The sequence below is a fragment of the Cornus florida genome, unplaced genomic scaffold (genome assembly GCF_030987335.1).
Source record: "Cornus florida cultivar Cherokee Brave unplaced genomic scaffold, ASM3098733v1 CherokeeBrave_3.0.0_Hap2_Chr06, whole genome shotgun sequence".
Taxonomy (NCBI): Eukaryota; Viridiplantae; Streptophyta; class Magnoliopsida; order Cornales; family Cornaceae; genus Cornus; species Cornus florida.
In genome coordinates this window covers 52,593,058-52,609,299 of record NW_026775576.1, presented here as the reverse complement: position 1 = coordinate 52,609,299, position 16,242 = coordinate 52,593,058, and the positions used below count along the sequence as shown (strand labels likewise).

Sequence of the window (16,242 nt, the reverse complement as noted above, 5' to 3'; positions counted from 1 at the left end):
CTCTCTCGTTTTTTATTTATTTTTTTATTTTTTATTCCCTTTGTTTTATTTTTGTGAGTTCTGCTACTCTCAGCCTTATAATTTATTTATTTTTATTTTTTTTTACGTTCAGGGAAAAAAGGAGAGTTAATTGTTGGAGTTGTTATTAAATTTAAATGATTTTTCAGAATTGAAATAAGATTTTAAAAATTTGTAAAAATTGAAGCCAAAACAGCTCAAAAAGAACCAAGAGTTGGACTAATCTGATAAGGACATTATTGACATTAATTTAAGGGTAAATTATACCTACCTCTCATAAGGTTTGCCTAAATCTCACATAAGTGTAGCGTTGACTTCCTTTAAGACTATAAAAAGTCAATTATACCCTTATATATAATATATTTTTATAATACAAAATATGTTATAAAATCTAAAAAATATAATTATTCTATCTTATCTTTCTTGTTACTCTTTCTCTCCTCTCCAACACCGTTACCCTCTCCTAAAAAAAATCTTTTAAATAAATAAAAATATAAGTGTAAGGGCAACTTGGTTATTTTATAAATTTTTCTTACAAGTTTTGATGGACAGGAGGTTATTGAGCATATACCTAAATCTTAAGTAACGTCAAAATAATAAATCTTAAATATTGTATTTGTGTGAGATTTGTCAAAATCAGTATAATTTACCAAGCAAGTGATGGTAACTTGGTAAGAGCATTTGCACCGCCCTTAGCTAAAGCCCAATTTTGGCGATTTAGAGGTCCAAAGTCACTCTATCAAGCTCGCGGAATTGGCGGGGCCCACAGCGATCCTCAGGCAGGTTCGCGGAATACCGCAAGCCCGAGCCCAATCATGGTAATTTTTTGTTTTTGTTTTTTCCTTGACCAAAACGACGACGTTTTGGTGAAGATTTTATTTTTATTTTTATTTTATTATTATTATTTTTTTAAATGGTCATGAACGAACAGTTGACAGAATGGTTTTTTTTGGACAAACCCAAAAATAGGTTATTTTGAGCTGATTTTTTGGCTGATAAAAACAGTGCCTTAACAGCTATAATTTTTTTAAAAAGTTTAAAAATTCAAATTTTTTTTAACTTTTTTCAAAAAAAAAAAAAAATTTAATTAAAAATATTGGATAATGTATTGTTTAAAGTTATAATATCAATCCTAGATTTTTTTTAATAATTTACAAAAATATTGTTTGATTGAAAAATATTGCCGCTGAGAAATAATTTTATCATTTTAAATATTAGAATACCATTACATAATAAAATTATAATGTACAAAATACAGCCGTAACAAATATAACTGTTATGAATATTACGGTTAGAAATATAGCCGTTAGGAAATTTTTAAAAAAATATATATATTTTTTTTTGAAGAGCAAAAGTTCAAAGAGTAAAAGCTGCTAACGTAGTTTTTAAAATTGTTGATGTCACTTTTGAAAAAATTAAAGTGACATTTTTGATAAGCTAAAATCCGAAAAAGTTCGTCCAAATGGCCTAAGTTTGATAACAATTAAAAGAAGAAGAAGTCATCATGAGTTGGTTTTCTCAACCAACAGCGACCGCATAACAACTTAATTTCGTCTCATGAGCATCACTTGGCTCCAAAAACAAGGGCATTTTTCTTAAAATCCTTATTCTTCATTTTTAGTCAGACTAGTAATTCTTAATACTACCTATTAAATTTATGAAAAGTATGCATTAAATTTCCAGTTTACTTTTCAATTCTTGTCCTTTAGTTTAAAATTCAGTAAGTTTTTATCATATAATTTTAGGACAAACACGCATAAATTTTTATGTTATTATTTTGATATCTAAGAAAATGAGTAAAATTGATAATAAGTCCAACCCACAAGATTATATTATTAGTAAAAAAATTCTAACTAAAATTTTTAGCTTTAGGCCTCAAATTAAATGAAGCCAACGTGTGAAAATGTAATTATTGTATTTTTTTTTTTAAATTTGATTTTTGTTTTTCTGTTCTTGATTCATTAATTGCTTTTGTGTGTGACTTTGTAATTGCCTCAGAAATCTTGTAGGATGTGTTGAATGGTCGGTGGGGTTTTTTATTTTATTTTATTTTTTTATTTTATTTTATTTTATTTTGTAGAAATGTCTTTTTCTAGAAAGGAAGACCATTCAACACATCCTACAACGTAGAAAAAAAATACTGTGCAATTAAGAATTCTCATATGCCTTCTCTTATATAAAATAAAATTAAAAAAAAAAAAAAAAACCCCCGACCATTTAACACATCCTGCAACGTGTAGAAAACATTGTATATCACCACCGACCATTCAACACATCCTACAACGTGTAGAAAACATTGTATATCACAACAAAGTCACAATAATTTAATAAATTGAAGACGTCTTGGTTCTTGATCAAAATTTAAATCTCCTATATACATGGAGAAATTATTAGATAGTCACTTACGTACATATCTTATCTTAGAGAGAGTTTATAATGGTACCCTCCCTATATTACAAAAAATTATTAAATGGTCTCAAACACGTCTAAGAGGGAGTATGTATTTATCAATTTTTTTTACTTTGTATATAACTTTGACTTGAATTAAATAATTTATTATTTTTATATATTTTCGAATTAAGTTAAATGATAACTTATTTCAAGAATAAAAACTAGTTTGTTTCAGAAAAATGGACAATTGTAACCAATAAAAAATAAAAATAAAAATATTAGTAACAAAAATGTAAATCAAATTCCATGATACAATAAATCCTATTGAAATTAATAACTATTTGTTATTTAATACAAAAATAAAAAAATATATTATATATTTAAGAGGATTGACCAAGTGGCGAGTTGTGTTTCACTCATCCTTTTGTCACTGATACATACATACATATTTGTATATCTTATTAAATAATATCTTATTTTAGAAATTGAAAAATATGTAAAATATTGTGTTACACATAGATTTAAATGTCTTAGTTATAATTGGTCAAGATTTTTTTTTAACACAAGTGCTTATCCATTTTAATAATATCATACAAAAAATAGGACAAATTACACTCACACCTCCTGTAGTTGGGTTATATTTCGCCTAAATTAACATTTTGATTTTAAATTTTACTTACATTTGAATTTCAAACTTGAATATTTAAAATTTAAAAGGTCAAGTTAGTAATTTTTTGAACAGATAATATATTTTTTAGACTTCAAATTATACTAGTCCAATTAAAAGTTTAAAAATGTAATTATTGTATTTTTTAAAATTTGATTCATTAGTTGCTTTCGTGTGAGACTTTGTAGTTGCCACCTAAATTTGTTTTTGTTGTACATTTGGCCAAACTTTAGAGTTTTTGTAATACCAAAAGCAGGAGATCGATTTCAACACATCCAACAACCTAGACAACACTGTGCAATTAAGAATTCTCTTAAAAAAAAAAAAAAGAAAAAAAAAGAAAAAAAAAAACAAAGAAGACCATTCAATACGTCCTATAACGTGTAAGAAATGCATATCACAACAAAGTCACAATAGTAACAATAGTTTAAGAAATTGGGTACATATTGGTTCTTGATCCAAATTTAAATTTTTTATACTATTTAAAAATTATTAGATAGTTACGTAAGTACACATTTTATCTTAAAAAAAATTTGTAATTGTACTCTCTTAAAAATTACGAGAAATTATTAGATGGTCTCAAACATGCCTTTGAGGGAGTTTGTATTTATCATAAACTTTTTTTGTACTTTGTATATAACTTTGACTTAAAAAATAATAATTTCTTATTTTTATATATTTTCGAATTAAGTAAAATGATAACTTATTTTAAGAATAAAAACTACTCCTGTAGTTTGATTAAGAAAAATGGACAATTGTAACCATAAAAAATAAAAATAAAAATATTAATAACAACAATATAAATCAAATGCCATGATACAAAAAATCCTATTGAAATTAATAACTATTTGTTATTTAATACAAACATAAAAATATATTATATATTTAAGAGGATTGACCAATTGGTGAGTTGTGTTTCACACACCATTTTGTCACTTACACATACATATTTATATATCTTATTAAATAATATCTTATTTTGGAAATTGAAAAAATATGTAAAATATTGTGTCCATATAAATGTGTTGGTTATAATTGGTCAGGAGTTTTTTAAAATACAAGTGGTTATCAATTTAAAAAATATCATATTAAAAAAAAAAGAAGAAAAAAGTAGTGATACTGGCGCCCCATTGTTATTAATAAAATAAAATGTCTAAAAAACACTTGTTTAAAATTATAGTGGGCATTTTTAACATTTTATTTTACTCACAATAACAGTGAAGCGCCACGGTATTATTTTGAAGTGCCAATATCACGTTCCAACTAAAAATAAAAATGATGTAGAGGAGTTTGTTTATTAACACAAGTGTTTATCCCTTTAAAAATGATGTAGAAAAAATAAAAATAATGTAGGGGAGAAGTTTGTGTCTAACCAACTTCAAATGTTTAGGTGCATTTAATAATAGCATGTCGTTATTTATATAAAAATAAATATATATTATTTTTTATTTTATTTTTTTTGAAAAACATGTTATGCAATATAAAGAGCAATAGCTTAGTGGATTAGTACCTTCAACATTAAAAGAGTTATAACCTTCAAAGAAACAATAACACATTATTATTTTAAATATATATAATTGGATTAAATTAAATAATATCATATTTTAAACTTTAACAATATCATAAATTAATTTATTATTATTATTATTTTTATTTTTTTTCTGTTTGCAAAAAATAGAAAATTGTCTGCTACTTGTTATCTACTTATTTCCATTAATTCATGAACGGATCACATCGCATGGCTTGTGCTGCAATTTCTTCCGCAAATCAAGCTAATATGTTAAAAAAAATTATATTAATTGGTCAAATTTAGTAATTTTGAGAAAATGAGAACCACTTGGTTCATGCATGACCAAAATTTCAAATTCCAGTCATAATTGAACACTTCCTAGATCACGGTCAAGTTTTCCAATTACATTAATAATCTTGTACAAAAAAATCAATGCCAAATTAAAATATCCAAAAACAAACACTATATATATAACACTATAACCCTATACTACTACTACACAAAACAGAACTCACCATTACATTTTTTTAAAGAAAATGATGAATGCTAGAGTTTTTCTCGGCGCACTTGCCCTTGCCACCATTTTTGATTCCTGTAAGTTTTGTTTTCTTATTTTTTTAAGTTATTTTATATTTCCTCTTCAGATATTATACATACATATATATGTATATATTTATATATATATATGCCTGTGTGAATAATATTGTAATAAGTGCACATTCATGATGTGTCATTATCTCTCAAACATTAAGTCCAAAATTAATTTGTATGAAAAAGTTGTTGTTTCTTGTTATAGATTCCTTGTGGACCAAAATTAATCACATTTTATATGAAAAACTCGCACAGTCATACCTATACGGGACTTGAACCCTTTAACCTATTTGTACTGTATTATAAGAAAAATAATACCCAATGATCTTTTATGAACTTAAATGCATAATGTGTGTGAATATTGATTTAATTGTACACATATATTTCTCTGTCATAAAAAAAAATATTTATGTGAAGCCTATTAAGTATTTGCCTAAATGGTTTTGATTTGAATTGCATGCATTGAAGCTCTATAGTATTTTTATTAAGCGGATCCTTTTAAAGGTAAGAGATTTAACTATGTAGATTGTATTACAGGGGCTCACTCCGCCACATTCACATTCACAAACAACTGTCCTTATACTATTTGGCCCGGAACCCTTACCGGCGGTGGCGGCGCTCAATTATCGTCAACGGGGTTCGAGTTAGCATCTAAAGCCTCATCATCCCTCAACGCGCCTGCCCCGTGGACCGGCCGGTTTTGGGCACGGACTTCTTGCTCCACGGACGCCAGTGGGAAGTTCACCTGTCAGACTGCCGACTGTGCCTCCGGTCAGATAGGTTGCAATGGTGCCGGTGCAATCCCTCCGGCAACCCTAGTAGAATTAACCCTAGCAGCCAACAATGGACAAGATTTTTACGACGTTAGCCTAGTAGATGGGTTCAACTTGCCGGTTTCCATCACCCCACAAGGTGGAACCGGCAGCTGCAGCACCTCCTCATGCCCGGTCGATGTCAATGCTGACTGTCCGGCTGACCTTGCGGTGAAAAATTCAGATGGTGCCACAATTAGTTGCAAGAGTGCATGCGTAGCATTTAATCAGCCACAATATTGTTGCACGGGAGCTTATAACACAGAAGCGACTTGTCCACCCACGAACTACTCTCAGTACTTTGAAGGGAAGTGTCCTTTGGCTTATAGCTATGCCTATGATGACAAAACTAGCACATTTACTTGCAATGGTGGACCTAACTATGCTATTACATTCTGTCCGTGAGTAATAGGACAGACTAAGAGAGAAATTTTTGTTTAGTAGTAGCTAAAATAATTTAGATTTCTCTCTTCTAAGTTACTTGTTGTACTCGTGGTCACAGTACTTGACCTATAAATAATGTGTACAATAAATATAAAAATAAAATGAACATGTGGAAGAGGTCTTCCCACTTACATTGAATCAGTGTGCAAATTAACCCTAGCATCCATTTGATTCTATTATCAGGAAGTATCCATGTTCTTATGCTTATTGTATAATCAATAGGACAATAGGTTCAAAATATAAGCATTTTATTATTATTATTATTATCTTTGGAAGGTAATAAACATTTTATTGTGTATGTTTGTTATCAATGATCAGCATTGAACACCAAGGAGTACAGTGCTATCATGATTATCAATTAAGCATGTAATTTTGTATGTTTAGCTCCATTTGGATATATGGAAATTAACAGTGAAGATTGAAGAGAATGTAAAAGAAAGTGAAGTGAAGTGAAGTGAATGAAAAGCAGGGGAATAGAAAATCATATAATTTAGCACGCAAATTTGTATGTTTAAGTATGTTTGGTTAGATGGAAATTAATAGTAGAAAGTGAAAGTGAAAGAAAGTAAAGTGAATCAAAGAAAATAAAATTTTCATCGTGCATTTGATCTAAATTTTAAGAAATTTATGGGAAATCAACATTTTATGGTTTCAATAACATTGAAACTTGCCATAAAAGAAAGGGCATATATTATTCTAAGTTCATAAAATTTTCTCAAAAAATCAAAATTTTTCTCTACTTTTTTTGTAGGAAAATCTTATTAGAGAGTTAGGTGGTTATGGAAAGTAACTTTTCCTCAAAATTTTCCTTTCCCTTTTAACCAAAGTATTGTGAAAATTTGTATTTCCTTTCTTTAATTTCTTTCTATTTCCATATAACCAAATGGAGCCTTAAAGACCCAATAAAATCTTGCTACTTATATGCTCGATTATATTGGTTAAAGATTGTAACCATAATAATATTGGAATGAAAGAAATTAAAATTTCCATTGTGCAATATTTGACTAGCATGAATTTTTTGTAAGAAAATAATGGGAAATCACATAATTTAGCATGCAAATTTGTATGTTTAAGTATGCAGGGTTATGATGGAAATAATATATAATGATTCTGTTGCCTCAATAGTCCGAATACCGGAAACGCAAGATCTCAAAGCTTGTGTTATGAGCTATCCCAAAAACCACCGATCAGCGAAATCCTTTTGCAAACTGACGAAGTTGTTAACCGTCTTACTCGTCGATAGAGCAGCTACCAGAGTCGTCCATATCTTTTCCACAATCTAAATCCTAGGGTTGATGGCTACTAGATAAAGATAGTGTTGAGAGAAAGTAAAACAGAGAAACTTCAAAACCTTTTTTTTTTTTTTTTTTTTTTTTTTACATCTGATCGCATATAATCGATGCAATTCAATTTGATTTTCATGATTATAATATCTTATCACTCCGTTATATTTTGAATTCTAAATTTAGAATTCAAACAATGTGGATGCTCCACGGGTTGTGGGTCTGGAACAAACCTGACCCATACTCAAACATCTCCCACTCATCCCTATAGGCTGAGTTATTAATTTTCCATATCTCTCATCTACATATCTTGTTTCTATATACAAGAAGTGGATCATGCGACCGAACGAGAAAGATTAGGGTAGGAGTATTATATTAAGTACCATCAAACTAACATATTACCTCACTATAAATAAGTAATCTAGTTTATCCCTTAGACCATTCCGCTACACCAGATTCAGCACCCTCCATCCCTCTTGAGACTCTTCTCAAAGCGATGCTTGAATCCCATTATTTGTATTGTACTCATTACCATATTAGTAAACACAATTCCGACATGGTCGCCCGACAATGAGTCACAAAACGATAGTGTATGACAGAATTATCCGTCGGACCGCATCAATCATGATCCTTTAGGTACATACTAAAGTAGCGACATTAAGTCTTCTCTTCATAACATAGTCCTCGGTCATAAGAGCATAAGCAAAACCAAAACAATATGGTTCACAAAGCTCATATAGTGACGAAGCAGGGATGCATCTAGTCATTCTCTATTAGTGGTTGAATAAATAACACATACAGTATGTTTTGTATGCTACGACAAAGGTCCCACTAAATTCGGTATGTCAAGCTTATAAAATGTTGTACGAATCTTAGTCTAGACGTTATCTCATCATTTAACCTGAAACCTCCAACACAGTTGATGAGCGCTGAAAAGTGCGTATTTAAACCCCTTAAGCTTAGGCATTCTAGTACCTTTATCTATCTTACTTTACCGTTTTAGATTGATTTCGTATTATTTCCATTCTCAGGCACTTATCCCGAAAATAAGCTAACTCAGCCAAATAAGAGCTTAATTGAAGCAATTCTGGGATTAAACAAAGAAAGGAGCAAAGTGGAAAAAGAAGAAGCAAATGAAACTAAAGGTGGGAAGCAGCAAAGTTCGATCGATCCAATATCAAGGTTCGATCGATCGAACAATGATCGATCTCAGCACTTCAAGATAGATCCAAGCCTTGGCTTAAAAACATAAAGTCTAAAAGTTCGATCGATCCAACACCACCCTTCGATCGATCGAACACTTTTGTCCTTATTCAAATGATTGATCCTATCTACAGCTGTACCACCCACTAACCACTTTTGTCCTTTTCCCAAAAATATCTCCTCGAAATATCTCGGATTTGTCTTTTCCCAAAAAGCTCAACCAGTTGGATTGATCCAGCCTAAGTTCGATGGATCTCAGCTAGTTCGATCGATCCAAGTCCAAGGTTCGATCGATCGAACTTCCTCTAGTGCGAAAAAAGTTAAATTTCTATCTCATTGAAAGTTATCCTTTATCCAATCATTAAGGAATATTGTGTGCACGACCCCAACTCATTTTAGGTGCCATTTGACCTACCTCTATAAGGATAACGATTGCTTTTTACAAAGTGGAGCCAATATCATTTTCATATCATCTCTTGGAGAGCAAGCTTAGAGGAGGAGGAGGCTAGAGACACCATTGGAGTTCTTCATCAACAAGGAGAAGATTTCTTCCATGGAGTTAGCCCTTGAAGGTTGGAGCAACATCACCATGAGTGGCTAGACATCATCTTGGGGCTAGAGTTAGCCCCAAGCATGCTTTCTATATCTTAATCTTGTGTATTATTGAGGGATTACTGTTGTAATACATGTTTTGACACTTTTATATATATAGATCTTGTTTATTCAATGATTTATATGGTTTAATGCTTCCAATTGATCATTTCATTCTATCTATATGTCTATGTATGCTAGAATAGATGTTCATGTACTTGTCTCTAGATTTTGTGTTATTGATGCATGTCTATGTATATTGATGCTATAGATTTAGAGATTGTCAAAACATAGTGCTTAAAAGAATGCTCTTGTGATTTTCTTGATGGTTCATACTTATTCCTTGATGGATTGTGCCTCTCCCCTAGTTTATTTTCATGCTAGTAGTGTAGATGTAGTGTAGTTGTAGTGTAGTGTTAAATGAGAGCACAATCCATGCTTGTTGTTTGATGATCCAAGCTTTTGAATACAAGTAGCATATGTCTCTAACCTTATGTTATATTCGGATTGTGAGCTTAATGAAAGGATTAATGACTTGTTTTGATCTATTGTGCCTTTCACATGTTGTTTAGACAATATATGCTTCATTGTTTAGATATATTGTGCCTTTCACATGATGTTTAGACAATACATGCTTAACTAGTCATCCTTGCTTGTTGAATCAACCAAACACACACACACACCAATATTGCAACACACCATTTGCCCTTATTAGTCACTTGTTAATGGTATAGAAATGCATTGCTTGGTGGTGATCTCTAAACCCCAAGATCTCTCTCTCTCTTACTTACTCTTAAATGCATTATTTTGTTATCACTTAGTTTAATTTAGTTGCTCTCTAATCAACCAACCAACCAATTGTTTGATCACTCGACCTACTAGCCCTAATAACGATTCCACGACCTTGCTCGATCGTCACAATCCCTTGGGACGATCCCTACTCGCCCTAGCTATATTTATAGTGAAAGGTAGTAGTGGCTTCTATAAATGTAAAACTCTTGGCCCTCGCCTTATAATGCACACTCTCAAGCTTGACGGTAGTGCCGACACACGAGACTGGTGCATTGATTGATTTGATTTGGCAACGTCGGATTTGTGGAATTAATTAAGATTAGTACTCTTTTGATCGTGTCTTTACTTTACTTTTATTTTATTTTATTTTTTTTTGATTATTTATTGTGTTGTTCTTACTTAACTAGGTGCATTGTTGGAGAGGAAGCAAACAAATGAGTATTCAAGCAAAGCAAAGAAGGAAAAAATCTAAAAATTCTAAAAATTTACTAAGCTAAGCTTTAAATTTGGAGTTGAAGTGCTAAAGGACCATTGTGAGACTTTATTTACTCAATTCCTTATTTAAATCGTCGGCCCACGTGGAGGCTTGTTTTTAATTGTTCTTGCATCATTGTTGTTAAAGCATGGGAGTATGACTTAAGTGTTTGTGGAAGAGGTTTAATTGCATTGTTGTGAAGGCATAGTGTTTGCCATTCTTTGTGTTTGTTGTGTTTTGCATTGTTCGTGCATGGACGTCGTTCATTGAGACCAACTCTTGTCTTTTTAGATTTGCATCTTGAATCCATCGTTAGAAATCCTAGGGGAAGAGGAAGTTCAAGTAGAACCAATCTATCAATGGATGACCATAATGATGATCATGTTGAGGACCTTGGTCACATAGACCAACAAGGTATACTTCATCCTAATGTGCACAATGAGAACATACAAGTACCATTAGGCATGCCTAAGCCATTCATTCACCAACCACCACGACAATAAGGCCAAGTTCCATATGGAATGCCAAGGCCAATGTATGCACCACAACCTCCCATCATCAATCAAGGAATTCAAAACCAAGGTGTTCATGTTGCACCTCAAGTAGCTAATCCACCTCTTGCTTTAAGAGACCATTATGTGCCTAATGAGTATAATGCACCTACATGCATCCAATTGCCTCAATTTTAGAGCACATTATTATGAAATTAAGCCACAAACCATTCAAATGCTTCCTAACTATCATGGACTTCCAAGTGAAGAACCTTACAAGCATTTGGATGAGTTTCTTGAAGTATGTTCCACCGTAGAATATACGGACATGCCGGAAGAGGTCTTAAGACTCAAAATTTTTCCATTCACCTTAAAAGACATGACAAAGTATTGGTTTAACAATCTTAGGCCTTTTTTGTGATACCCCTCGGATCCGAGACACGGGTTGATCAGGCCCAGGCCCAAACCCGAGGGAATATCAAACAATTAAAGTATTTTAAAGTGAACACAGATGACAAAATGAAATAATAAAGATGGAATAAAACTGAAAGAAACATTAATTATAAAACCCTCCATGCATAACTGAATAATAAAACTCCAATCCTCCAAAACTTTAAGGTTATAACTTGGGAATCCACTGGTGGACCCCTAACCAAAAGTTCAACTGAAACTGAAACTGGAAATAGATAATGCTAGAAACATCGAGAGAAATCCTACGTAATCAGATAAATGTGAGACTGTCCTCAACAAGCACGATCAAGCTCTAAGACTGGAACTGTCCTGTACCTGAAAAGAATAATAAAGGAGTGGGTCAGACCCACGAGTAAGTTCTAATCTAACTGCAATCCATACGGTGACCCGATACGCAGATACACCGTAGACACCTCACAATATCTATCTAGTCCATACGTATAAATATATCCACACTAAGGGACATTCACTAGTCTATAATAGGGGTCTCAACCTGAATAGAAGGTAACATGCGAATACGCACCCAAGGGCATGAGTACCTAGACCTAATAGGGTACACCTCAACCTATTATAACCAGCTACGCATCCTCCGCATATACGCACCCTAACCAATGAGTCTGAGACTCAAGCTCAACTCGTGGTACCATAACCATATATATAAAGTCCGTCCAAATTCAGGGTATGTAGTTCAACTATTTATTAAACTGATATACAATAAACCAACTAGTTAGTCACTCAACTTATTCAGTTGATATGACTTAACTACCATCCGTTAATCCAAGAAGTCATCCAACTTGGTTACAGCTGATCTGACTTAGTCATAATTAGGATTCATTATCTTTCAATCCATTAGGTTAGGTTTATGCATTTTGAGCTAAACCGTCCCTAGTATGTCACCGTCCCATACCGGTACATACAATCCTCCATATCCATGTAAATTACAACATATATAACAGTTCAATAATTTACAGACCAAAACCACCATCCAAATAATTGCAGAAAAATATTTAAAATTTCAGCAATTTAAATCCAAGCATTTAACCATATAGTTGCGGGAGACGATTTAATAAATCAACAACTAACATCCAGAGCATGCATAGACCAAATTTAATATGTCAAGGACTCCATCATGCATGTGAATAGGTTAAATAATCCTATTATTATCCGATAATTTACTAAAACAATTTCAGAAGATTGTTTAATGTTTCATCAATTTAAATCCAAGCATTAACCATATAGTTGCAGGAAACAATTTAATAATTCAGCAACTAGCCTCCTAAGCATGCATAGATCAAAATTAATAATTAAATGACCTTGTCATGCATTTGAATGCATTTAAAAACAAGTTTTATAAACATATTACATTCCATCAAATTGCTGAATTTTAATTCAACAATTAATTTATCTTCCATTTGTTAACAACATAGGAAGTGCCTTAATTTTTACACTGTTTGTCCCAACAATTTAGAATTAAACCTTAATCAATTTAAGATCTTATTAACACCCAAATTCAACCTTCTAATCTCTCTGTGGAACCCCAGAACCAATAGATTAAATCCCATGCTCCAATAGTATTAACCAGTACGTAGAAAACTAAAAAAAAAAACAAACAGAAAATAAAAATTGAAGATGGAGCCTGCTCCAAATTTTGGGAGCAGGCTCCTTCAGCCTAGAGCCAGCTCTAGGAGTCCTTAGAGCCAGCTCTACTTGTTGTGGGAGCCGGCTCCCACATCCATGGAGCCGGCTCCCACCTCCTTTGAGAGCCCCTGTCCCCGTTGCTTCGTTTAAGTCCGTTTGCTCCCTCTCTGATCAATTTCTACCACTCTGTTGGTTTCTAAAACTAATCTAAGGAGTCTTAATTGAGTCTAGAAGCATTCCCAAGGTTGCTTACAATAAATTTGAAAACAATTACAGAGTTTAAACAAAACCATTAAACTAGCATGCTTGGAAAACAACACTGGAACAAGTTTAAGAAAACTTCAGTTCACTACCAAACCCTCTGTTCCTCTTCACCACTAAACCTAAGGATCTTATATCAATCCTAATAACATCCCCATGGTTCAGTCACAGAGATTAAAAATAATTCCAAAAACTAGAGTTACAACAGAGCAACATGCATAAAGAACAGAAAACTATAATGAGCCATGCATGAACTGTAACAGAATGGTTTTCAACATAAATAGATCATTCATACGACATATATCAAACATATATCTTCCAGTTATTGATTGATTAAACCCTAGAGATTAGCTAGGTGCACAGAACACGAGCCAAAGAGAAGGAGAAAGAGAAGAACTTGCCTGTGATTTCAATTATGAAATTCCTGTGTCGTCTCTAAGTTTTCCGGCAATTCTGAACGCTGTCAAGCTTCCTATAACTCCGTCTCTAATCCTTACTCAACCTCCTTGGTCCTCTCTGTACAATTCTTCTTAAGCCTCACTCTGTTTTCCCACAACTGTTCTCTGTTTCTCTCTCTGTATCTTTGGTACGTTAAATAGGTTTTTCCAACCCTTGATACAGATTATAACCGTATATATATAGGCGTAAAAATCTTAAACCCTAATCCTTGTTCAATTAGAGTCAGAGCCCTAACTCTAAGCCTAGTTGGCCCATGAACCTATCTCTGTTACCAAATTGCGGCTTACCTATACGTGAATTGTAACCCAGAGCTAACTGTAACTTAAACCATAATTAAATTAACAAAAATCCAATTAAACAGTTAAATACACTTAACCAATTAATTCCAATTAAATAACTCAATTAAACAATTAAAAACACTTAACAATAAATGCCAATTAAATAATAAAGGATTGATTACTTAATTCAATTTAAATACATGTCACATAGATAAACAATTAAATAAAATTAATAAACAAAAATAACACATAGGTAAACAATTAAATCAAAATAATAAATAAAAATAATTAAACCAAATAATCACCCAAAAACAATAAAAATAATAAATAAAATGCCGAGACTATCCTTTTAAAATTAGGGGTATTACATTTTTCAATCACTTCTTGGGCAGAAATGCAACAAGAGTTCTTGAAGAAGTACTATTCGGTTTCAAAGACCAATGCCATGGGAACCTCAATTCGAGAATTTTCATATGGGGATGGAGAAACTTTTCATGAGGTATGGGAACGCTTCAATGAATTGCTTAGGAAGTGTGCACATCATGACATGCCCAAATGGCAATTAGTTCAATACTTCTTTGAGAGTTTATCGGACAACTATAAGGGTATGGTTGATGCTTCCATGGGTGGTTCATACATTGATAGGCATGAGGATGACGTGTGGCGTCTTTATGAGAGCATGAGTGAAAATTCTTTGCATAGAATACTATCATCCAAGAATGGTAGAAATTCACAAGGTAGGAAGAGTGTTGGCTTACATCAAATCGACCATTCAAATGAAATAGCCGCAGAATGAAGTCTTTATCTCAAAGGTTTGATCAATTTTTGATTAACCAAAACTCGGCGAACCAAGTATCTTTTTTCCCTAACCATTTTCATCGTGCATCAAATGAAACATGTATGACTTGTTCTAGTGTTCTTCATTCTACTTCTCATTGTCCTCACGGACAAGTGCAAAATGAACCTAATGAATAAGCCAATGCAGCTTTTGTGAACTAAGGGAACAGTCCTTATGGCACTCACTATAATCTAAGTTGGAGGAATCATTCGAATTTCTCTTGGAAAAACCAAGGAGAGGGCTCAAACCCTTCCCAAGGCGGTTTTCAAGGGAAGTACATTCCACCTCCACTTCAAAACCAAGGATCCCAAGGTTATAGACCTTATCAATCACAAAGGAATCAATTTGTTAATTCTCATTTTCCTAACCAATCTTATTCCCAAGGAAATACTAGAAGTCCCACCTTTGAAGAAAAAGTTTTGAATGCTTTGGGCACTTTAGAGGCTAACACACAATTGCTTCATTCTCACTTTCAATCTATTGCGAAGCTAGAAACCCAAGTAGGGCAAATAACAAGCACTCTCAATGCAAGAGAGAAGGGAAAGATGCCTATTAATGTCCCACTTAAGCAACAATGTGTTGTGGAAACCCATTCCTCATCGGAAGGCCACACCATTGAACATGTTAATGCGGTGACTACCTTGCGGGGTGATAGGATTGTGGACAATCAAGTTGAAATGTCCAATGAAGAGAGTGAATCGGTGCAACCTCAAGTTGTCACCCGTCCCGTTTCACATCCCATTCCTCCTTTATTGCATATACATGATCTTGTAAATGAGAAAGTCTTGAAAAATGTGTTTGAAAAAGAAGTTTTGAAAAATGATGTTGAAAAGGTTTTGTTGAAAAGCGATTTGGAACAAAATGATTTAAAAACTTCTTGTGTTGAAGAGAGTTCAAAAGAAAATTCTGAAAAAGTGTTTGAACCAAAAGTTCCATTTCCAGATGCCTTAAAATGATCCATTTCAAAAGAAAGCAAAAGGCAAAAACCAATGAAATTATGGAAATGTTTAGGCAAGTGAAAGTTAATCT

The 16,242-nt window shown here is 32.6% G+C and overlaps 1 protein-coding gene across 1 annotated transcript; it reads left to right on the top strand.

Moving 5' to 3' along the window:
• The first annotated feature begins 5,055 nt into the window (after positions 1-5,055).
• LOC132311521 (thaumatin-like protein 1b) lies at positions 5,056-6,731 on the top strand. The gene is made up of 2 exons (XM_059809438.1): positions 5,056-5,180; positions 5,715-6,731. Exons 1-2 carry the CDS (start codon positions 5,123-5,125, stop codon positions 6,392-6,394), a joined length of 738 nt encoding a protein of 245 aa, XP_059665421.1. The 5' UTR covers positions 5,056-5,122; the 3' UTR covers positions 6,395-6,731.
• The last annotated feature ends 9,511 nt before the right edge of the window (positions 6,732-16,242 follow it).